Below are 25951 nucleotides of genomic sequence, written 5' to 3'. Positions count from 1 at the left end.
ATGCGATACAACATTGCATTAAAAATTAAGACACTATGTTTATATGATGCATCAAAATCATTATAATGATGTATCAAATATGCATTTTTATGCACGATTGTAAACAACATTACATAAAGCATTAATAAAGCCAATTTTCTTTTTTCTTTTTTTATAACTGATATAACATGAGTCAGGTGAAATTACATTGCGTACAAATTTTGGTTTTTTATATAGTTTATTTACTACTCCGTAAAACACAAAGGACATTAACCGATATTTGAAATTGAAAAATCGGCTGAAACTCTAAAATGTAAGGTCTATGACTCTCTGAGTGAAGTAGAGTGGTAGGTTTATTTTTTTATTTTATCTACCCATTAATATTTGACATTTTATTATTTATAATCTTGACACTATCTACTACTATATTAACCATTCATTAAAATAATTTAAAGCAATATATAATTGACCAAGAATTTTTATGTGCTCTCAAGTATAGAACAAACACAAATATTGCAAACTCCCACCAATCACTTGATTATTCAAAGCTGCACAATGCTTAAGTACAGATGTACATAAATATACTTTCAAATAATAACTTATTCAACAACATCAAATTTGTACCGTAACTGGAAGATCAAATGGTACGACTTTCACAACACATTATTGAGGTAGCATGACGTTTTGCAAATAAAACTAAAATTTAATATAGTCTTCTTTTTACCATATCATTAAATAAACAATATTTGTGATTCTAGTTTGAAAAAGAAAATCATTACAAAATTTGAGTTTAATTTAAACTATTTAAGGACAATCACATGTTTTCAACAATAACAATATTCATCATAATAATGTTTCAACTTTTAAATAATGTTTTGAAAATTTTCTACAAATAACTTGTCTAACAATATAAACTTATAATAATAATAATAACAATTAACACTATACTGTGGAAGTAACAGGAGAAAACTCACTACCGGAGATTCCACCACTAGCTCCACCAACGCCGCCATCACCACCACCACCATCATCCACCACGGACGTATCCGCTGTAGTAGCCGCAGCACTACTACTACCACCAGCTCGTTTCCTCTTCTTCTTTTCATAAGGAACACCCCTAGCTTTAGCTTGACTATCTTTAACTTCCCTTAAATAAATCCTCACCGCTCTCGCACCAAACGGGTTCGACTCCTGGGGGCCACCGTTCTCCTCATAGGCCGCCCGGAGTCGCCCGATGAGAGCGTCCAGGCTCCCCCACGCTTGTCTGAGTGGACAAGCGCAGGGAGCTGGAGGATTCGGGTGTCCAAAATAAGGACACCCGATAACATGAACCTTGGTTTTACCAAACTGGTCTAGGTACTTTAAGAACTCGATTACGTGTGCGCCACTGCACCGAGACAACGTCAAAGGCGGTTTGTGGTTTTTAAGATACTGTAAAAACGTGTTCCAGTCACGTCTCTTTTGTGACTCGTATCTGCTGAGTGGTGGCGCGGCTGAAGATCTTAACCTTTCAGAGGGTGAAAGTGAGTCAGCCGCGCCACTAGCCTGCAGACCGAGAGGATCTCCAGATCCTCCTCTTGAGGGTAAATCCATAGGTGTGTGTGAAAGTTAGGATTTTTTTGTTTTTTGGATTTAGGGTTGGATTGAGTGAATGATTGATTGTGGGAGGGTGGTGGTGTAGAGAGAGAGAGAGAGAGAGAGAAAAGAGGAGAGAGATGATGGGACGTAATATAGAAAAGAAACATGAAAGAAGGCTCCTCCTCTTGCCATAGACAAGACTGGATGGATGAACTCATTATTGTTGTAGGATCCACGGTTTCTTTTTAATATTATTAAGGACATTTTTGCATGGTTGAAGTTTAATTAACCACCGGAAATACACATTGTTTAAAGTATTTTCATTTCCTACTTTTGAAGAATATCATAACTATACATTAAGAAATGAAGAAAGCTAGAAGTGTTACTATAAAATATACATATAAATAGCTAGAATAATTAAGTTAATATAGAGTAATTATTATTAATTTTGAATTAAATTAATATATTATTGTTATACTACTTCATATAACTGGTCTGCATCAAAATTAACTACCATAAATTATTCTCTAACTCAAAACTGTAATATAATAATTATTATTATATTATTTTAATTATTTGTATGTTTTTCACGTTAAAAATCTATTTGTAACGGATTCTATCCAAATAAGAAAATTTTTTATATGTTTTGAACTAACTTATGCATTATAGTTTAAACACTTATTTTATACGATTTTACATTTCCTTGGTAGCAATTATTTTTGAAAATTAACGCTTTGTGAGAAAAAAAACAAACTAACATGCTTATATGTTTGTATTATTTTAAACCTTTAACAACACATATGTAGGTTGTTTTTGCTAGTTTCCCGTTAGTCTTTTTTATGAAATTTGTCGTTCAAGGTTATGCAGTATCATTAGTAGCATATGATTGGTAAATGTGTAGGTTATAGAGGCTATGCTTTATACCATGAATAGAAATCAAGAATTAGGGTTTGTAGAGGGTATTATAAGTGAGGCAACAAACCACCGATAGTGACTCTTCCTCTTTAATGAAGCCATTGAAAGAAATGTGTCAACAATAAGTGCACTGAAGATGCATTTTCAAATGTATCACTGAGTAAGTTCCAAGCAACATAAATAAAACTTATGACAATTGCATTCAAGATGTCGTATAAAAGCTTAAGGTCAAGAATGATTCACTATGAATACCGTAGGGTATAATCAGATGATTATCACCTTTATATGAACAGTAAGTCAAATTTGTTTCAATGTTTTTTTTGGTTTTTTGCATCACCACAAGAAAACTTCTTTGACAAATCAGCCTATACCGATAACATGTCTTCGGTGTAGCTTTGGCCACAATAAACTTGCCTGTGGCACGTGTGCTTACCATAGTAACAAAATAATAACAACACTACTAGAAAACTAATGCTAGATTTTTGTGACCGGGAAAAATGTACGTAGCAAAAAATTAAACTGAAAAACGATTGAATATTGCGACCGAATTTTAACGGTCACAACCGATGGCAATGTTAGTACTGACCACAACAGGCTATGTTGTAAACTAATCGTGTTCGCTAAACAGATCAACCTAGCTACAAGGATTTTAGAACGAAAAATAATCTTAAATGCCCAGTTATCTACTAGTATTATACTATTACCTTTACGGCTTTACGTACATTTGGAAATTACTAATTAAGTATTTGTTAACTAATGAATACTATTTCAACCAAAGCAGCTCGTGATAGTTACGAAAGATTCTTGTTAACAGTAGCCATTGAGCAATACTTTGAAAATCAAACCATACACAGTACCACTTTGAAATCTGAATATAAATTATAAAGTACCATTTTGAAATAGAAAAAGAAAAGTACTAATGGCGTGTCTGGGATTCCTTATTTACACCTACTTATATAAGGAGTTTTCGATAAGTTACAAAATCCTAACCTATGAAAACTTTTTTTTTCCTTCTTTAAAAGGTTTAATAAGTTATATTACCAAACATTATTTTAATCTATAAAAGTGAATATGTTATAAGGAGGTAAAAATAAGGAAACCGGCCCAAACACCCCCTAAATTGGTACTTTAAGTTGTTTAGTTAAAGCTTAGATTAAAAGAAAAATTAAGTTACCAAACACGTGAAACGTGTATTAATAACCAATACGCGTTTATATCATTTGCAATTTGATTTACTTTGGCTTCCTTGTACTTGAACCTGTAAGGCTACTAATTAGTCGTATCCAACGGGTACATTGTGAATAGTAATGTTATGACATTAATATCTATGAATTTTATTTTTAAAAGAATTAGTTTTGCTATACAAAAGTAATTAACAACACAACTTGTTACACGTTTAACTTTACGATATAAACATTACTCTATTATGAATTTTATGAATAATAAATAAAAATTACTTGTTTGGATGCAGAGAACAATATTCCCCTCTATACCCTACTAACCTATTTCTAGGTCCATTTTTTCCTACAGGCCACTGGGTTGATGTACTAACTTTGACCACATGGAAACAGGTTTTCACTCGTGTGCTAGGGTAAATTAGTGTCATGTTTTGGTTTGGACAAGAGCTGCAAGATTACCTATACAAAAGGCTTTCCAAGGATCTACTGAAAATCCGACTTTGCAAGTGAGACGCGTCTATAATCCGTTCTTGATAATCTTTCAAAAAACATGTAGTGGGCAAAGCATTTTTTAAGAGTGAAAGACCTAATTTACTCAGGATCACCGACATGAGTTTTAGCGACAGAATAGTGACAAAAACTCATGGATGTTAATATATTTAATTAGGATTAAGTTATTTTACAAAAGGGACAAAAATGAGAAAAAAATTTATAGTCATACAAGAAAACCCACAAAACAAAAAAAATCATAACTCAATAATTTGAGAAAAAAAATGAAAATAGTGAAAACACAAAAATGTTTCACCGTCTTTTTCGTTTATAAAAAAATACACAAGATTAGGGGAAAAAGATCATTGTGTTTTGTGTTTATTTTCGTCATTGATTGTTTTTTTCTTGATATTGTGTTATATATTGCGATATATTATGTCTTTTTTTAGTTATAATTCTGTCTTTTATTCTCTTTCGTTATTGTGTCTTTTCGTCTTTTTTAACGAGAATGACGAATGAAACATTTGAGTTTTTAAATTCTTTTTCATTTTTTATTATATTTTGCGTTATGGTTTTTTAATTTATTTTTTTTTTTGAATTTTTTGTTGAAAGGTTTTTTGCATGATCACAAATCATTCTCACGCTTCTTATTTTTATCTTTCTTTATATTTTAACATTTTTGTATAGAATTAATCATCAACGATAGAGTCTTCACTAATAGATTAATAATGGATCTTTCTGTAAATTTGTATGAAACACATACATCAATGTGGTCAAGTACTTTATAGTCGCGGGGACGAAGCTTGAAGAGTTTGACCTAACATGAATTGGTAGCTTTCGTGTTGTCAGGGATACTGATTAATCTTGTTTTAAATGTATGTACGTAAATGTGCAAGTGAGATGAAGATTTGAACTTTGAAGTTTGCTTTGGTGTGTCAACTGGTCTTAGGAATGGTAAAGTCTTTGGGATTTAGATTATTTAGTTCATTCGGGGAGCTATTGAGGCCGGGGTTTTATTAACGTTAATTAGGTTAATATTTATGTTTTTGATCTTTAAGTTAGAAACCGTAATCCTAGTTTATTTATATCCTTTAAATGTCTAATTATAATCTTACACCAAACTTAATAAAGAAAACCTCAGTTGCAGTTAGTAGACGTAGGTCACCTTAACCAAACCACTTAAAGTTCTTGTTTGCGTGATAGTTATTCTGTTTCGTTGTTGCTCCGCTCGATTCCAAACAACCTGTTGTTGTGTCACCGAATGACATGGATAGCAAGTCTTCAACCGTGGGCAATGCTAAGGCCATGACAATGAATAATGGTAGCCATGGAAATGAATAATTGCCATAATTTATGTGACCATAAAATTTGGATGCCTAAAGCACTTGTCTTACTTAGATTATGCTAGAGATGAACCTGGTTATCTTCTATGAACATCTCAATAAATAAAAGTTTATATATATCTATAATATATATAAACGAAGATATAAAAATCCTACGTGTCACAATTTGGTCGCTCCCCCTTTTTTTGGAGTCATCAGATTTGCTTGATTTTTAAATGGATGCTTCTCATGCATTTGACCCGAATTTATGGGTATGAGTCTTACCAAACCCAAATATTCTTTAAACGGGTTATAACATCTCATTAAATTAAAAATTATTCTCACCAAATTATTTATGTAAAAATCCTATAAAATAGAATATAATAAAAAATAATACCTTATTTATTTTAAAATATCTATATATATATATATAGAGAGAGAGAGAGAGAGAGATAAAGGATCCAATACAATAATCCCTAATCGTACATTACGTATGCGACTCGCATCCCCGTCGATTTCGAGTAACACGCGGTGGCAATATTGTAATTTTCATCAAATCGTTGCTCCCTTCGATTTCGTCCACCTTCAACATGACCGTTCAGCAATCCGTCACCATCCAACGATCCTATCCACCGTCCACCATCCAATGATTCCGTCCACCGTACACCATCTTCCTCCGTCACGACCTGTTGATAAAAGTGACCAGTTGAAATTCAAATTGTTGAACTAATTGACCAATTAAACTTTGAAATTGGTCTCATTAATCATCAATTTGAAGTTTCAGTTGATCAATTTTGAGTTTTGAGTGATGGGTTTTAACTGAACGTTTAAAGTTTTAAGCACCATTTGCGGAAAACCCAGTTGTAGACGTTCATATTTTGTTCATATGATTGAATCGATGATCAAATTGATGGTCGATTGATAATTGTTTGATGATTACGAGATTATATGGAGTGAATTGAGTGTTCAATTTCATGTTACAGATGTTTAATTTTTTTGTTAGTTTAGAAGTTCTGATAAAGTTTAGAAGTTCTGTTTAGAAATTCAGAAATTCTAAACTTTTTTGAACACCCAGAACTTCTTAGAACTTCTAAACTTTATCAGAACTTCTAATTTTTTTTAACAACCTGAACTTCTTAGAAAGTATTAGAACGTTTAAAGATGTTCATTGTTTTTTGAACACCCAGAACTTCATTGAACGTATTAGAACGTTTAAAGATACTCTTTTTTGGTCAGAACGATTAAATGTCTTCAGTTTTGTTTCAGAACGTTTAAACATAATATTTTGAACCCTCTTTATCAAAACTTCTAAACTTTTTTTAACAACTTGAACTTCTTAGAAAGTATTAGAACGTTTAAAGATGTTCATTGTTTTTTGAACACCCAGAATTTCATTGAACGTATTAGAATGTTTAAAGATACTCTTTTTTTGGTCAGAACGTTTAAAGGTCTTCAGTTTTGTTTCAGAACGTTTAAACATAATATTTTGAACCATCTTTATCAGAACTTCTAAACTTTTTTTAACAACCTGAACTTCTTAGAAAGTATTAGAACGTTTAAAGATGTTCATTGTTTTTTGAACACCCAGAACTTCATTGAACGTATTAGAACGTTTAAAGATGCTCTTTTTTGGTCAGAACGTTTAAAGGTCTTCAGTTTTGTTTCAGAACGTTTAAACATAATATTTTGAACCCTAATCAGAGCTCGATTGAGTGCGTTATTTCTGCAATTCCATAATCGATTTGATGATTTTAAAGCCTCTTACATATCAATTCGATTGATTAAATCATCAATTATGGTGTTTATTTTGGTCAGAACGTTTAAACTTTGAGCAGAACGTTTAAACATGAACCCTAATCATAGCTCAATTAAGTGTGTTAATTTGTATTTTCATAATCGATTGATGATTCTATAGCCGCTTACACATCAATTCAATTGATTAAATCATCAATTTTTGATCAATTTGAAGATTTTTAATTTTCAGGGACGTTCTATTTCAATTTTGGTTTTTGACTTTAGAAATTTCATACTTTAAGCTGTGATTAGAGTTTAGAAATTGGATTAGATTGAGCGACAAGTTCCGAATTTGGATCAGAGTTGATTTGTAATCGACGAATTTTGATCGCGAACTATTGTTGGGTTATTTACGAAATAGCCACCACGGGTTTTTTAATCAAATGCTCTGGAATATCGCGTACCTAATGTATGATAAGCCATTATTGTACGTTAACCCATCCCTATATATATATACATATTATTTAAATTAAAAAACCAATTTGATAGTAAAAAAAATAAACGGGTCTTGGGTCTCATCAAATCATAAGTATATTATTAACTTTCATAAATATTATTTATAATTAAAAAACCAATTTCATAGTAAAAAAAATAAACGGGTCTTGGGTCTCATCAAAACCATATAGCTTTTAAATCGGGTTATAACATCTCATTTATATGTGAAACAATTTATCATTAAACCATAAGTATATTATTAACTTTCATACAATAATAAAAATATAAATTAAAAAAATGAATAAATATTAGAACAAACAATATAAAACAACCCCCGTAATACGGGGGATAAAAACTAGTTATATATAGTTAGATGCTTTAATTAAAACATAAATTTAAGGTGCTTTTGTATATTTCTGAAATACAAATTAATCAAATCTATTTACAGTAATATAATTTTGTAAACTAACTATATTATATATATTAAACGACATGATCATTATTTATACGTGAGTTATTAATGTTATGTGTATGGAGTATGATAATATACAAAATTTATCACATATTGTACGTGACTAAATTTTTTAATTTATTATGAGTATGTTATTTCATAGCACTATAATATTTATTGTTGTTGTTTAATAAACTATAGTTCTTTTTAAAAAAAGTTTATTTATAGGGTTGTTTCACTTTATGAATCAGTGTTACGGAATGTCCAAACTCCACACACACACTATTGAGACCAAAGCAAGTAGGTTTGTTTAGCCGGTTTAAAATATTAGAGTTTGATTTACAATTCAGCTTTTATAGTTTATTATTTACGGTTTAGTTTACAATATTGAACTTGGAAATGGAATGTAAAAACCAAATCAACCGTTTAATACTCATATTAATATACTATTCTACTTATGCCCTTTCTTTTATTTTGTGAGCCATGCAATATTTTTAAAAAATGATATAAAATTATTGTTTAAATAAACAAAAAAATCTTATTAGAACCATTAAACCAACACAAACAAGCCGAGCCGATCAACCAGTTCGAACGAAGTTGTTTTCTTAAAAAAACCACCCATATCGTTTCGTTCTAAACCTATCCAATTAGGTCATTTGGTATGCGTTAACTACAACCTCGCGGCCCACAACATGGCACGCACGGCTTGGTGTTCCCACAATCCCGCATTGGCCTTTATTAATTTACACACCAAAATGCTGGTCATTTCTCGACCTTAGCTCACGAGAGTATAATAGATACAGTGTAAATACTAGAGGTAGCTTTATGTAAATATAAGATACATAACTCATCATTTTATACAAACCGTAATTACAATTATCAATACCCGAGTGGTCCTCCAACCACCGTGTAAATCACACGATATCACACCGCGCATGTCTCTTCGCCATGTCAGCCCGCTAGATGACGTGGCATGAGCGGGAGAGTTATACGGACGGGCTTAAAGTGGGTACATCAAATCAATTAAAATATGTTTCTTGTGTTTTAACTTTTAAATAGAAGGAATGATCAAGCGCTGATTATTAAATGGCTTGGGAGATTTCTAAATGATCATCACGCGATGTGGAGAAGAGTAGTGTTGTCTATTCACGGGTCCTCGCGCTGTTGGGGGCTTGCTCCGGTTAATAATGGGGTTCCCGGGGTTTGGAAGAATTGGGTCATGTTTTGGAACAAATTTAAGGTTGATGGTGTGGGTTTTAATAGAGTGATCCGGGCAACAGTTGGGAATGGTCGCCAAGTTCGGTTTTGGATGGATTTGTGGTTGGGTTCGGCGCCGATTATGGACAAGTATCCGTCCTTATATGCGGTAGAAAAACATAGAAATGTCTTGTTAGCAGATCGGTTGGTGGTCACTGGATCCTCTCGTCGCATTGTGTGGGATTGGCTTAGAGCTCCTTGCTCCCAACAGGAGGTGATCGAGAAGCAAGAGTTGGAAGATCTCCTTTAAGGGGTGGTGATGGTTGACCGTGAAGATGTTGGAATACCGTATGCCCGAGACACATAATTAGGTTAATGTGGCTAGCCGTGTTTGATCCAAGTCGGGTCATACCCAATAACGAGTTAGACACACGCCAATTATGTATTTGTTAAGATAAGATCTATAAGACAAATACAGAACACGACACATTCAGAAAAACGGGTTTCTGAATAATTACTTGAAAGTGTTAAATAAATTAATTGGTTAATTTATTTATTCAAATAATTATTATTGGAATGATTATTTAACTATGTGTTCTTTTATAAAATGGTTTATAAAAGATGGGGTGTTTATATATTTTATAAAGTATAAAATAAATAATAAAAAAAAAAAAATAAAAAATAAATAAATATATTTGGGGCCGGTTTTGGGTGGGCCCCACACCCCATGGTCTTGGTCAAATCTTGTCATATATTTGCTGGAAGTTGAGTGTTTTTACTTGACAAAAACCTAACACCATGTTTGCATTATGGTGGTGTAATGATAAAAGGAAAGATCAAGATCAATATACATACTTTTTCAAGAAAACAAAATAAACACAAGTAACAAAACAACAACCCTTTTCTTTCTTTCTTTGTTTCTTGGTTCGGCCGAAATCAAGAAGAAAGATTCGGGTCTCGGTTTTTCGTGTTCAAGCTCCCTAACATAGCTCGGTGTGTGTTGGAGGCTCGGGGTATATTCCGTTTGAGGATTTTCCCTTTGAAAGTCTAGCATCAACATCATCATCTTCTTCAACATCAACTACACTCTTAAAAGGTTAAGAATGTAAGTGTTTATAGTTTTGATAGTTTAGTTTTTCCGTATCATTTGATCCTTGCTTCGGGTTTCTAATAAATAGATTATTGGTAATCTTATGACATGAATAAACTAGGTTGTTCATGAACATATCTTATATAAACTTGTAATATATACATATATAAACACATGGATACATATGTTTAGTTTGTAAATATCACGCTTCCGCCTTAATTAATGACTAGTTAAAGTGGTTAACTAAGTTATAAATTCCATAGATTCCATAGAAACCCAACAAATGGCATCAAGAGCCGGGATACGGGAAACTAAGCTTCGGGTTCTCGGTTTTATATTTTTCCCCTTGAAAGATTTTATACAAAAATAAACATGCATGTTTTTTTTTGTATTTAATCTTGTTATTATTTTGGCTTTGTTCAAAAAAAAAAAATATATATATAAAACCGGGTTAATGGGCCGAAGCCCAATTCGGGTGAAATTGGGCCGAAGCCCACTTGTTTTGGTTAATGGGCTAACCGAAAAAAAAAGGGAAAGAGTAAATGGGCCGAAGCCCATTTTTGGTTAAATGGGCCGAAGCCCATGAAACTTTCTATTGGGCCGAAGCCCATGTGTTTTGGACATATGGGCCGAAGCCCATAATCATGTTATTGGGTCAAGCCCAAATGGGTTAGGCTAGGCCCGATAAGGTCAAGGGGTTTTGGAACGGGTTCCTAAGACATAACGGGTTATGTTTGTTAAAACTAGACCGAGCCGTAGACCAAAATGGATGTTTGATTGTGGTTGATGTTGTGATTGTAGTTAATTATTCAAAGTTTCGGTTTGTAATAATTAATTAGGGGCTATTTTGTAATTATTTATTCATATGGGTATGTAATAAATAGATTATTTGTAATATCTTTATTTTATAGAAAAAATGTATTAGGACATTTGGTTTTGTAAAATTAAAGAAGATTGCAAAATTGGAAGTTTGGGCCTTATTGGGCCGGGTATGGTGATAATGGGTCTCACAAGCCTATTAAGGGGATTCAAGCCCAAAAGGACCTAAGCCCACCAATTGAGCCCAAATGAAAGCTTATGGAAGCTAAGGCCCAAGTTCAAGCCCAATGGATCACAACGGGGTTGAAGAAGATGCTCGAAGCATTTGGATGCGGGATCGAGTGGGAGCTACAACATCCATGTGTCATGTGTCCCTTAGGATCGGACCTAAGACACACACTTGTTTCGGCTAACAAGTGTGGTCTAACTTAGTGGCTCGTGTCTAGTATAATTGTGTATGCTTGTTAATTGATTGTTTGATTGTGTGGTTGTTAGATATTAGGATATCTACTTCGTCACATAGAATTAATTAACAAAGCATAAAACGGGTTCTAATAATTATCGGTAATTACGTGACACGTAGTTTAATAAAATGGACTTATTAACTAGCCGTCTCACGCCCATAATAAAATGGTTTTATTATAAATTAGAATTTTGAAAATGGTTTCAAAATATCATGTTACTAAATGCATGTTAGAACATGATTTAAAGTTTTACAACTAGAATTATTAAAACTAAAAATCCCTTTTAAAATTACGGATAACAAGTTAAACACCATCCTTTTGTATAACGCTTAACATATTAGTAAGCTCTTAGTGGGAAAAAGGTCACCTAACCGCGTAGAGTAAATTAATATGTTGAGGTAATATTGGCATATAAATGGGAAAAAGGTCACCTAACCGTTTGTATGTTGATATTACAAGTTGATACAAGTAGGACGACTTAAATTGGAATCATGTGAAGAGGGTCACCCAAGCATGGGGTCTAATAGGTGTTGATGGGATAAACATGCCGACACGAAATATGATTTCGAACCGGTCCCATAAACTCTAGAAGTTGCAAAAGGGTTTGCAATTGTTATGAATAACTACCTTGATAAACCGACAATGGGAAAAAGGTCACCTAACCGGAGTCGGGTTTGTCGTTGGATTCTAGATTTTAATTATTAATTATATTTGGTATATATAAAAGGGTATTAATAATTAAAAGGTAAAACACTAAAATGAACTTAATTAAAATTCTGCAGATGGCCGCACACGTCGACGACAACATAATCCCTAACGTCCAAAACGTATCTCTCCGATCTATTCTCGCTAAAGACCGTCTTAACCACAATAACTTTTCGGATTGGTTCCGAAATTTAAGGATTGTTCTAAAACAAGAAAAATTATATCATGTTTTGGAAACACCTATCCCCGAAGAACCGGAAGAGGGAACTGAGGTCGAATACATGAATTGGGTCAAACACACGGAAGATTCCATTCAAGTGTCATGCCTCATGTTGGCGACTATGGTTCCCGAAATCCAAAAGGATTTCGAAAACCATAATGCGTACGACATGATTACTCAACTTAAGGAAATGTTCCTTAAGCAATCGAGGGTTGAAAGGTTCGAAACGGTTCGAGCCTTGCATGCATGTAGAATGGATGATAATCAACCAGTTTCAACTTATGTACTTAAGATGAAAAGTTACATTGATCGCCTCGCCAAGCTCAATTGTCCCATCTCAAAGGAGTTAGCAACGGATTTGATCCTTAACTCTTTGTCGAAAAGGTTCGACACTTTCGTGTTAAATTATAACATGAACGGGTGGGACAAAAACATTGGAGAACTTCACTCAATGCTTAAAACAGCCGAGGCGAGCATGGGTAAAAGGGTTTTGCCCGTGTTTGCGATCAATGAAGGTAAATCCAAGAATCGATCTCAACCCAATTCTAAGGCTAAGGTAGCAAAAAGAAAGGGTCCTCCTGTGCATCTTAAGGGTAAGGGCAAATCACCGGTTATGGCAAAGAAACAAAAGGTTGTGGAACCGAGGGGTCATAAGGATGATCCTTGTTTTGGTTGTGGGGAGACCGGACATTGGAAACGCAATTGCCCGGTCTACCTAAAGGAGCTAAGAGACAAGAGGAATGCGGGGCATGCCTCGGGTAATGTCTTTATGATTAATATTGAGCTAAATCTTATTTCTTCTAACACATGGGTATTGGATACCGGATGTGGAACTCATATTTGCAATTGGTTGCAGGGGTTCAAAAGGAATGAAGACTTAAAGAAGGGCGAAGTGAGTCTTTTCATGGGCAACGGTGCAAGGGTGCACGTGGTCGCTAGAGGAGACTTCACTTTATCGCTTCCAAGTGGTTTGGAAGTTGTTTTGAGAAATGTTTTGTATGCTCCTAGTTTGACTAGGAACATTATTTCCGTGCACCTTCTTAGACAATGTAACTTTGACTTTAAATTTGTAAAATCAGAAATGCATGTATCATCTAATGGTATCTTTTATTTTAAAGCTGTACCAAACAACGGTATTTATGAATTGGTTCATGACAATACCTCAAATAGCTCATTATATCAAACTTCCACTAAAAGACTCAAAAAGGATTTGAGTGATTCCTACATTTGGCATTGTCGTCTTGGACACATAAACAAGAATCGTGTAAATACTCTCCAAAAGAATGGTCTTTTGAAAACAAATGAGTTAGGTTCGTTTGATGAGTGTGAATCTTGTATTCAAGGCAAGATGACCAAAGAACCTTTTAAAGGTACAAATGAAAGGGCTAAGGACTTGTTAGGTATCATACATACGGATGTATGCGGACCTCTCAAGCCCACTAGTAGGAATAGTGAAAGGTACTTCATTACCTTTACCGACGATTTTAGTCGATATGGGTATGTGTATCTAATGAAACACAAACATGAAGCCTTTGAAATGTTCAAGGAATTTCAAAATGAAGTACAAAATCAGCTCGACCGAACAATCAAGGTACTCCGCTCCGATAGAGGAGGCGAATACCTAAGTGATGCTTTTCAAAGTCATCTTAGAGATTGTGGAATTGTTTCACAGCTCACTCCTCCTGGTACTCCCCAACATAACGGAGTATCCGAGAGGAGGAATCGAACACTGTTGGACATGGTTCGATCAATGATGGCACGAAGCTCACTACCACCATCATTTTGGGGATATGCGCTACTTACAGCGGCTCGTATTTTGAATATGGCCCCGACCAAAAAGGTGGATCGAATACCCTATGAAGTGTGGCATGGAAAGGTTCCATCCTTTTCATATTTAAGGGTATGGGGATGCATAGTTTATGTTAAACGTGACACCCCAAATAAGCTTGAGGCTCGATCCATCAGGTGTATCTTCATAGGATACCCAAAGGATGATATAGGATATATATTCTATGATCCTAGTGAACAAAAAGTGTTTATTTCACGCAAAGGATACTTCTTAGAAACTAGGTTCCTTATGGAAGGACCTAGTGAAAAAAGAGTGGAACTTGAAGAGGTTCAAGAATCACTGGATGATACACAGTTGGTCGATACTAGCTTTCAACACGAGGATGTTGAAGATGATCAAACGGTTGATCATACACACGTTGCTCGCAGATCTAATAGGATTAGTCGACCTCCCAAGAAATATGGATTTCTTGTGGATAATTGTTACTTGGTCGATTCGGATGAACCGATCTCCTACAAAGATGCTATGTCACAACCTGATTGTGACAAGTGGCTTGAAGCCATGAGCGCCGAGATGCAATCCATGCACGATAATCAAGTTTGGGAATTGGTTGATCGTCCACTTAACTCCAAAATGGTTGGATGTAAGTGGGTCTTCAAAAAGAAGACCGATATGCATGGAAATTTAGATACTTACAAAGCACGACTTGTAGCAAAAGGTTTCACGCAAACTCAAGGGATTGATTATGATGAAACCTTCTCGCCGGTCGCGATGCTTAAGTCGATCAGGATATTATTTGCCATTGCAGCTCATTTTGATTATGAGATATGGCAAATGGATGTCAAGACCGCTTTTCTAAATGGATATCTTGAGGAAGATGTCCATATGGTTCAACCTGAAGGTTTTGTCGATCCATCTAATCCTGATAAAGTATGTAAGTTAAAGAAATCAATCTACGGGTTGAAACAAGCATCACGGATGTGGAATCATCGTTTTAATGAAGAAATCAAAGCGTTTGGTTTCGTCCAAAACGGTGATGAGGCGTGTGTGTATAAATGGGCTAGTGGGAGTATAATCATGTTCCTTATTTTGTATGTCGATGATATACTTTTATTTGGAAATGATATACCAAGTATGGAAAGCGTTAAAACATGGTTAAATAGTCGTTTCTCAATTAAGGATCTTGGAGAAGCGACATATATCTTGGGAATAAAGGTCTATAGGGATAGACAAAGGAAATTGATCGGACTCAATCAAAGTGCATACATTGATAAAATCCTGAAAAGGTTCAGGATGGAAAACTCTAAGAAAGGTTTGGTACCTATTCCTAGAGGAACCGTGTTAAGCTCATCCCAAAGTCCTAGCTCTAAGGAAGAGCAGGATAGGATGAAGCATGTTCCTTATGCTTCGGCAATAGGATCTATTATGTATGCAATGATGTGCACCAGACCGGACGTCTCGTATGCTTTAAGCATAACGAGTAGATACCAGCACAACCCAGGTGACAGTCATTGGATGACTGTCAAGAATATATTAAAGTACCTTAGAAGGACTAAGGATATGTTTTTAATATATGGGTCTGGTGAGGAGGAACTAGTCGTAAAGGGTTACGTGGATGCGAGTTTCCAAACTGACCGAGATGATTCTCGATCACAGTCGGGATATGTCTTCATTTTGAATGGAGGCGCTGTCTCTTGGAAGAGTTCGAAGCAGGATGTTGTCGCGTTATCCACTACAGAATCTGAGTACATCGCCGCTTCAATGGCAGCCCAAGAGGCTGCATGGATGAAAAAGTTCATCATGGATCTAGGAATTATCTCTACCATTCAGGAGCCCCTAGAGATATTCTGTGACAATGAAGGTGCTATTGCACAGATCAAGGAGCCTCGTGCTCATCAGAAAACGAGGCACATTGAGCGCAGATTCAACTACATAAGGGATGAAGTTGAAAAGAGAAAGATATGTATTCATAAAGTTCATACCGATCAAAATATTGCGGACCCACTCACGAAGCTCCTCGATAGGCCAAAGCATGAGGGTCATGTTTGTGCATTAGGACTTCGGTATTCTAGTGAGTGGATTTAATCTGTGTTTAGTGTTTGTATAAAAACGAATGTAATGGGTATCTCATGAAAATTAATTATGTTTTAATTTTTCAATGGGTTATGTTCTATATTTGCATGTTTAATCCATGAATGACTTATGTTGTTCTAAATGTCCGTAGTCGATCATGCTTGTGGGAACAAGTATGAAGGTAAGACTATTATGAACCCGGATTGGTTGATATTCATGTGATGAATATAAGGCATAGGTTTGCCACCAAGGTTCATAGATATTTGTGGGATACAAATATTGGACATGATCCGCTCTCAAGGATCACTGCATGGAGTTAGTGCAACTGATCATAAGTAATCCTTGAGTAAAGGCGAGTATCATTGTGTCGTTTGACCTGAGATGCATATTGGATCTGGTTTTTCATCAAGTCTGATAACTTGACTCTCTTCTTTGTTATTTCGGTAACACGATGACGTAAAAGAAAGAGCTCAGATATCATACGAGATGTCAACAAGGATGTATGCAGTCAAGATGGGATTTGTTCCTCTTATGTGTTGAGAGTTTAGATGTCTAAGGCCTGTTAAGTTAAATCATTGAGAGAATGATCACTCTGTGTCTCTTCGATTTGACAGGACATCTAGTAACAAAGGGATGTAATGATAAGACTTACCTATATCATATCAAGTATGGACTTGAAGGGGATGATGTTATTGAATGGCACTTAGTCAAACACACTAGGGATGGTGACCTGTTGTTAGGCGGTATTCACCATTAGCATTAACTTCTTATGAGTCTCGTGCAAGTGGGAGATTGTTGGAATACCGTATGCCCGAGACACATAATTAGGTTAATGTGGCTAGCCGTGTTTGATCCAAGTCGGGTCATACCCAATAACGAGTTAGACACACACCAATTATGTATTTGTTAAGATAAGATCTATAAGACAAATACAGCACACGACACATTCAGAAAAACGGGTTTCTGAATAATTACTTGAAAGTGTTAAATAAATTAATTGGTTAATTTATTTATTCAAATAATTATTATTGGAATGATTATTTAACTATGTGTTCTTTTATAAAATGGTTTATAAAAGATGGGGTGTTTATATATTTTATAAAGTATAAAATAAATAATAAAAAAAAAAATAAATAAATAAATAAATATATTTGGGGCCGGTTTTGGGTGGGCCCCACACCCCATGGTCTTGGTCAAATCTTGTCATATATTTGGTGGAAGTTGAGTGTTTTTACTTGACAAAAACCTAACACCATGTTTGCATTATGGTGGTGTAATGATAAAAGGAAAGATCAAGATCAATATACATACTTTTTCAAGAAAACAAAATAAACACAAGTAACAAAACAACAACCCTTTTCTTTCTTTCTTTGTTTCTTGGTTCGGCCGAAATCAAGAAGAAAGATTCGGGTCTCGGTTTTTCGTGTTCAAGCTCCCTAACATAGCTCGGTGTGTGTTGGAGGCTCGGGGTATATTCCGTTTGAGGATTTTCCCTTTGAAAGTCTAGCATCAACATCATCATCTTCTTCAACATCAACTACACTCTTAAAAGGTTAAGAATGTAAGTGTTTATAGTTTTGATAGTTTAGTTTTTCCGTATCATTTGATCCTTGCTTCGGGTTTCTAATAAATAGATTATTGGTAATCTTATGATATGAATAAACTAGGTTGTTCATGAACATATCTTATATAAACTTGTAATATATACATATATAAACACATGGATACATATGTTTAGTTTGTAAATATCACGCTTCCGCCTTAATTAATGACTAGTTAAAGTGGTTAACTAAGTTATAAATTCCATAGATTCCATAGAAACCCAACAGAAGATTCATGGTCTTGGGCGGTTGGTAGCTGCAAAGAGTTTGAGGTTTCGTCGATTAAAAGATGGATGGTGCGGTCCGTTGTGGATGCTGGGAGTTTCGGTTTTCAATGGAGCGATTGGGTCCCGAAAAAATGTAATATTTTTATGTGGAGGGCCGTTCTGGATAGTCTTCCAACCAAGGAGGCTTTAGCTAGACGTCATTTGCATTGTGATGATCATAGGTGCGCTTTATGTGAGAGTAATGAGGAATCGCTCGAGCACTTGTTAACCGGGTGTTTCATTTCTATGGCCGTTTGGAATGCGATTGGTTCATGGTGCAACATCCCTAGATCTTTTGTTTTCCATGTCAATGATTTGGTGGAAGTGCATAAGGTTAGTGGTGCGATGGGGAACAAGAGATCGATTATTCATGGCATTGTCATCATTACTTGTTGGAGGATTTTGCGGGCTAGGAATGAAAAGATTTTTTCGGGCGAGAACACTAAGGTGGTAGAAATGGTTGCGGATATAAAATCATTGGGTTTTCTTTGGTACAAAAATAGATCTAAGATAGGGGTAGTGGATTGGAAAAGATGGTGTTTATTTGATGTAACGTGATTGTTGTTTTTGGTTTTTGAATTTCGGCGTCTTTCTCCGTCTTGGTGATAGTCTTTGGTTATGTTTATTTTTGATGAAAGTCAATTTTCAAAAAAAAAAAAAATAGAAGGAATGACCATTGACCAAATGGTGTGTATATTTTGTTTGACATAAGGCACCCAAGTGAGGGTTTCACCACGTGGTGGGTCCCAGTCCACGAGACAAGGTACTATTCACCATCCTCGCGTCGCGGGCCTACCATTCTCTCTCCGGATCTTCCTTTAACTTTTAATATTTTTATTTACTATTTGCTCTTTCTCGTGACATCAATCTTTTAATGCTTCTAGTTTGAAAAAAATCTTATTAATAATAAATAATCATAGGTGTGTGAGCATTCACGATTTACAGTAAAATCTCAATTTAACTTGTTAACTTCTTTTTTAAACATAAATCATCTTCAATATGGCTAAATGGTCACATTTCGGCTTCTGATCGATCCTGGTTTAAAACCACTCTTAAGGTTTCCCTCGAAGAGCATAACCTTTGGTTCTTAGGTTCTTCTCTCATCTTTAGAGGAACTTTTTCCTTTAATGACACTTGACACCGGTTGCGCCCACAATGGTCAAAAGTCGAAACCATATGACGTAACACGTACATAATAAAACATTCGTGTGGCTCGGATTTGAACTGACGGCTTCCCAAAGAAAATCTAAAATCTTATTTTCATTGTTATAACCAATTGGGCTAGCTCAAAAGGTTGAATCTCTATCAGATCTCGTTTTTTTTGTTTTTATTTTTAATTTTATTTCACTGACAAAATTTATTATTTTATTTATTCTTTCTATAGATAAAAATTATGGAATGAGTTAATGAACAATAATCGTTTAACATACCTTAGTTACAAGGATCATACTCAAGATTAATTAAAAAATAAATACAGTTAAAAATCAATTTTCAAAACCTAAATATTCAAGGTTAAATCTTAAAACATTCAAGGTCAAGACCTAAAAGGTTCACGGTTAAAATATTTAAGTTTAGACCCCATCACTCAAAGTCAAAATTGATCGATTGTAGCTTCAAATTAGTTATTAATTGAATCAATTTAAAAGTTTATTTGAGTAATTAGTTTCAAGTCCAATTACAATTCTTATCAAATAGCTAGACAAACATGTGAACAAAAACAACGGTGATTATCTCACGGCGGTGAATGGTAGATAGAATTGCTGGACGTTGACGTTGATGGTGGACGATGACCAGCTCACGTAGTTGTGATTTTAGGTTTAGCATGCTTTTTGAATCAATGGTCTAGACTGTCGAGTATGTAGGACAACAGATTATTGTAATGAACTATTTACCCATTAATTATATAGTTGCGAATACTTGATGTCTAAAATTAGAGAATCAATCTTTGAAACTTTAAATTTAAGAGATAGAGATAAAGATAATTAATGACTAAAATGTGAAATAAAAAAATCTGTTAATTTTTAAAGATAAAGATAGAGGGAGTTTCTGTTATAAAAACTTTGAGTAACTTTTGAAAATCACAGCTTTGTTATATATGATTTTTAATTTTTAAGGTATTTGAGGTTTAATGCTAACTTTTATTTAAAAATTAAAAGTTCTATTAAATTACTAAAAAAATAACAATGTCGTCTTTTTAGCAAATTAGATTTACATAAACAGTTTTTATGTTTTACTAACACTACTTATATAATTAACTAATATTATTTTCAATTTACCTTTTCTACCATTTTCCAAGCGGAATATGGACTTTAGCTTTAATAGTTTATTTATTTTTAATTTGCATTATTTCAATTTTTTTTCTTCGTTTTACTTATACGACCGATTTTTAATTTCTAGTTTTTCCTTTTTTCAGTTTTTAGACTATGTTGCAACTTGAATATAACTTCTACTGGTTAGAACCCGTGTGACATACGAATTGGTCAAAAATATAATAAAAACACATATATATATAGATAATAAGATAATAATGGATTCATATTATATATACAATTATACTACTTTAAGTAAAAATATAAATTACAGTTCTCTAAATATTTCCTGAACTTTGGTTTACAGTCATCGCAACATATGTATCGGAAAATTTTAATGTATATCAACTAAATTTCAATAAAACTAATCAAATGTATCGAAAATTTAAGACTACTTTAGAAAACAAAAAAGTTTAATTTATCTTTTTTTAGGTAACGCATTATTGCAAAGTTATAAAAATAATTTAAATGTTTTCGTGAATGGCCCATTTACAACTTGATTGAAAACCATTATAATATCCACATCAAATCCTTTAACCCAACTACTAACACATGAAAATAATAATAAAAAGAAGAAGAAGAATAAACGTTTTCTTATGTTCGGACTTCAGAGAAGCAAACAAAGTACACATACCTAGTGAACTATATATACAGGGCCGGCCGAAGGGGAGGGCGAGGAGGGCGACGGCCCCAGGCCCACTCCCTCCATGGGCCCAAGGTTTTTTTATAAATAATATATTTTTTAACTTGACCGTATGAACTACCTTCCACATGATTGGCTGTTAAAGTGAAGATAGAGAAGAAAAGAGTAGAGAGAAAAGAAAATGAGGTTTTTCGGCGATCGACCTTGCTCTGTAATGGAGAATAGAATTGTGTTTTCTAAGAGAAAGATAAATAGGAAAGAAGACAGATAAAAGACTTTAAAATAAATGTGAACATCTAATTAATAGGCTTAAAAAATACCTAAAAGATGACTTGTTAAAAGAGAAAGGCAAGTGGTGCACCTATTATAGACACCCAATTCAAATAGTTTTTTTTTTGAACGGCCAATTTTTATTAGAAACTAGAGAAAGAACAGACTAACAAGATACTAGTCAAAAACAACACACCAAAGTGCATATGCACGTGATTATCAAAACTTTTGATTACACTACATACTCAAAAGCTAAACGAACACCAGGTTTCCCATTCAACCCCTTATATTTTCCCCCTGTATTTTACCCAATGAAAACTATATCTTCTTATGTCCTCCTTTAGTCTATTAATTGAGACTTGTTTATTGTTGAGAAGGGCCTCATTTCTAGTTTTTCATATGCACCAACATGTCGTAAGTATTACCACTTGAATTGCCTTTTGTTTCATGCTACGGAATCCAGCAACTCGATGAGAATTTAGGAGATCTCGCACCTCAAACGCATACACCGGGGAAAGTATTACCCTATTCAAATAGTTTTATTATTATTATTATTATTATTATTATTATTATTTATCTTTTAAACTTTTCTTATGAGTAGTTTAACTTTACTATTTTTGAACGGAATTATACCCTTTTTGCATTATGGAGTAATTCATAAACTTTAATTTATTTGGTTATTACTCTAATATCGAAATTAAATTCGTTTACATTGTAACATTTATATGTAGGTTTATCATCATTTTCTGATACACATTAATGGAAAAATTGGGAGGAGAAAACTTGTTTTCGCCCTGGTTCCATCCGCACCCCAGGCCCTAAATTTTTTTAGCATTTTCAGAGATGGCCCTGTATATACAACCCAAAATACAATCACTTAAAGATAACTAAACTTAAGAATATATATATATATATATATATATATATATATATATATATATATATATATATTTCTTTTGAGAACCACTTTGAGTTTTAAGAACTCGAAAGAACTCAACGTAACAATTTTTTTTCGAATTTTTTTTACACATGTGTAATACGTAAGTGTAAGTGATGTACAAAAAATTACAGTATTTTTTTACACACCGAATCGACTTTTTACACATGTGTAACTAACGTTTAAACTTGTGTAATTATCAAAAATACTTATTCTCTCTCCTGCCTTATTTTTTAATTAAATTTAATCTCAACCACATATTTCAAATCATTTAATTAAATGTGTGGTTCAAAATTGAGTTCTTAAAATTCTTAAAACTCACAATAGTTCTCAAAATAACCCTCCCCTATATATATATATTTATATAATAGTGATAGTAACATGGCCACTTACAATTTGTGGTCAATCTTTGTTGTGTAAAGACTAAATTCTCAATGGTGATACCTATATACAAAAATAAAAAAATAAAGATGAACTGAATAAATAAATAACTATGATATAATCAATAATAAGAATACGAGTTTAAAGAAATATATCATCAGTATTATTAGATAGAGGTATTCGCAACATAGTATTGCTAAATGTAGAATACATCATCTCCTTAAAAACAATAAAAGTCCACAATTATTCAAAAACAATCCACTAAGAATAAAACTAATTTAAGCATTGCATATTCGAAGACATTTACTCGTATATCTATTAAACATTAAATCTTGTACTATATCAACTTGTTTGTTTGGATATTTTAGTGTGTGTTTTAAAGATAATATGTCTTTATTTAAATAATATTTATTGATAATTGATGACATACTTTAATTTGCTTCTAATATATCTCTAAGTAAAAAATTGGTGTTATATAATGATCATAGAATTAGGGTTTCAATTGAAAGACAACGGATTACATATAAATCAACTGCTCTCTCCGTCCCATTATAAGTGTCATAGTTTGACTTTTCAAGTCTTTCTTTTGCAACATTGATCGTAAATATTTTTGTTCGTGTCATATAATACTTGATGAAAATTATATCAATGTAAAATACATTTAAAACCCAATCCATTCATATATTTTACATCAAGTATATATGACACAAACAAAAATATTGTTGGTCAAAGTTAAACAAGAAAGACTTGAAAAATCAAACTAAGACACTTATAATAGGACGGAGGAAGTATTAAATTACATGATTCGGATTATATGAATCGCATTAAGAAGATTAATCGATTGAACCTGTGAATCGATTGAATCCGATTTAATATGTGTAGGTCAATCGATTGACTCCAATTGAAGCCGTGAATCCAATTGAATCTGTGAAGGTGAAACAACTGAATATGTGAATCTGATTACAAAGGTTTGATAGTTACCTTGAATACATATGAATTTCAATTTAACAGATAGACGTGATTGCTAGGGTTAAAACATCTGATTGAGATGATAAAAAATTTCAATATGATAAGCATCACAAGTTTGATTTTGAAATTGAACTAAAATAACTAGTTTTATACCCGTCCGGTGGACGAGTTGTTTAATGCCTTTATTTTTATTTATTATTCTAAACGAAATGAAGAATAAGAATTTCCAGATCAACCAGATTGGCATGTTTCAGACGGGAAAAAGAATAGCTGAGTTTTTCAATCTAAACCCACATTGATTAAAAATACAAACTATAAATTGTCATAATGAAAAGATTGATTGTTGCAACATTTCTTATGTAAATCACAAAAATAATCAAAAACGAATTAGAATTTATAATTGCCGTTTACAATAGTTTATAGATTTTGGATTTTTGAAAGTTCCTTCACGAGATTTGGTGTAGAGAAACTCAGCCTTCGACCAACACCACATATATAAGGACACTGCATATCAAGAGGCAAACAACATTACAATAAGAAAGGGTTATAATATTTTGTTAATTTTTACATTAATCAATAACTAATACACAAGATATGAATTTGATTTAAGAATACTTACCGGAATTGGAACCCGCCTATCATGAAATGCAGGGACATATCCAAGGAATAGAACAATTACTAAAGCTCCTTTCATGTGAAATTCACAACATAATACAAATATACTTACCAAAATATAATTACGGATGTAATAAACAAACTTAAAATGCATTAATATAAGAAAGTTAGAATGCAATGGGTAAGAATGGGTTGGTGTTATTTTTCAAACGGGTCATAATGAGTTGTTATTATTTTTTCAAACAGGTGAAAATGGTGTATTCCTTTTGGCTATAAATAATGAATAAGTTGAGATAAAAGATAAGAACTTTTGAGCATATCCAATGCCACAATCCAGAGCCAAACACATACTCTGCGTCGGGACTCGCTACTGGACGTGGGAACCGAAACCGGGAGCGAAATGGTGCCGTAAACACCCAGACCGAAATAACCCCTTTTGAATAGACCCGTTGTGAACCATTACCCTGCCTGACCCACCCAACTAATTTTTCTAGGCCAAAATACATGGAACGAAAAACAAAATAATTCAAATGTAGTACCTTGTATGGTTGGCAAGAGCACAACCGAAGAATTTGCAAATGACACTCTGAAGAGGTAGGTCCCAGCAGAGCCCAGTTGGACCCGCAAGACTCACCTTAAACAGGGACGTCTGCGCAGAAACCAACTGGATCTGCAGGACCAACCATGCTCAGAGACGTGACGTCCTTACGCGCAGTACGCAAGCTGGTCCCGCAGGAAATGCCTCCCAATGGTGAAGGACTCCGCCTGTCCCCGCAGCCTCGGATACAAGCCATTAGGGAAGGCCACCCGCGCAGCAAGGCTACACGCACAAGGCACTTAGCTCTCAATCGTTCAGTGTCACCTGAAGGAATGAGCGAAGCCGGGAACAATCCCGCACAAGGGCGGGAGGGGGAATACTCCCGCCCAAATAAGCCAGTCCGTACGATACAGGAAGATCTTCTGTACTGTACCTGACGAGGTATGGGAAAAAGATCTGACTAAAGATACGACAGCTTATAGACAACAGTATGGCGAGCAGCATGCTCCTACACTGTATGTCACTATTAGCCGCTGCCTACTCACCAACTCTTGTCATACCACGTGCGTAGCTGACAGTTGGTGGAAAAGGAATAGTATACAGCAGGCCTGGTCGCTGTCAGCCGCTACCTACCCACCAACTACCAGCAGGGCACGTGCGTAGGCTACTGTTGGTGGAACAGGAACACTGTTGCAGCCGGCCATACCTCCTTGGAAACCTACCTTCGGCTATAAATACCACAAATGGTATGACCATCTCATCTTATCATATCTTATCACATTATCATCATATTATACCTGATATCTGCTCTAGCAATCTCTTAATATACTTTTATATTTAAAGAGCAATCTAGTCTGATTCTTACGCCGGAGGGTGGTCACAAGGAGGAACCCCCCCCCCCCTTCTCAGTGACGAGCTCACGGT

At 34.2% G+C, this 25951-nt stretch overlaps 1 protein-coding gene across 1 annotated transcript; it reads right to left on the bottom strand.

Annotated features, from left to right (window-relative positions):
• Nucleotides 1-876: 876 nt before the first annotated feature.
• Nucleotides 877-1898, bottom strand: LOC143631806 (protein LIGHT-DEPENDENT SHORT HYPOCOTYLS 5-like). Its single transcript, XM_077100444.1, has one exon. It carries the CDS (start codon nt 1570-1572, stop codon nt 922-924), a length of 651 nt encoding a protein of 216 aa, XP_076956559.1. The 5' UTR covers nt 1573-1898; the 3' UTR covers nt 877-921.
• Between the last annotated feature and the right edge of the window lie 24053 nt (nt 1899-25951).

Source organism: Bidens hawaiensis, unplaced genomic scaffold, assembly GCF_021521415.1.
Source record: "Bidens hawaiensis isolate Kalapana, Puna unplaced genomic scaffold, B.hawaiensis_p1.1 tig00006258_1, whole genome shotgun sequence".
NCBI lineage: Eukaryota > Viridiplantae > Streptophyta > Magnoliopsida > Asterales > Asteraceae > Bidens > Bidens hawaiensis.
This window is presented reverse-complemented; position numbering and strand designations above follow the sequence as displayed.

Coding starts and splice junctions, on each gene's coding strand:
- LOC143631806 (XM_077100444.1), bottom strand. CDS start 1,572: ATGGATTTACCCTCAAGAGGAGGATCTGGAGATCCTCTCGGTCTGCAG.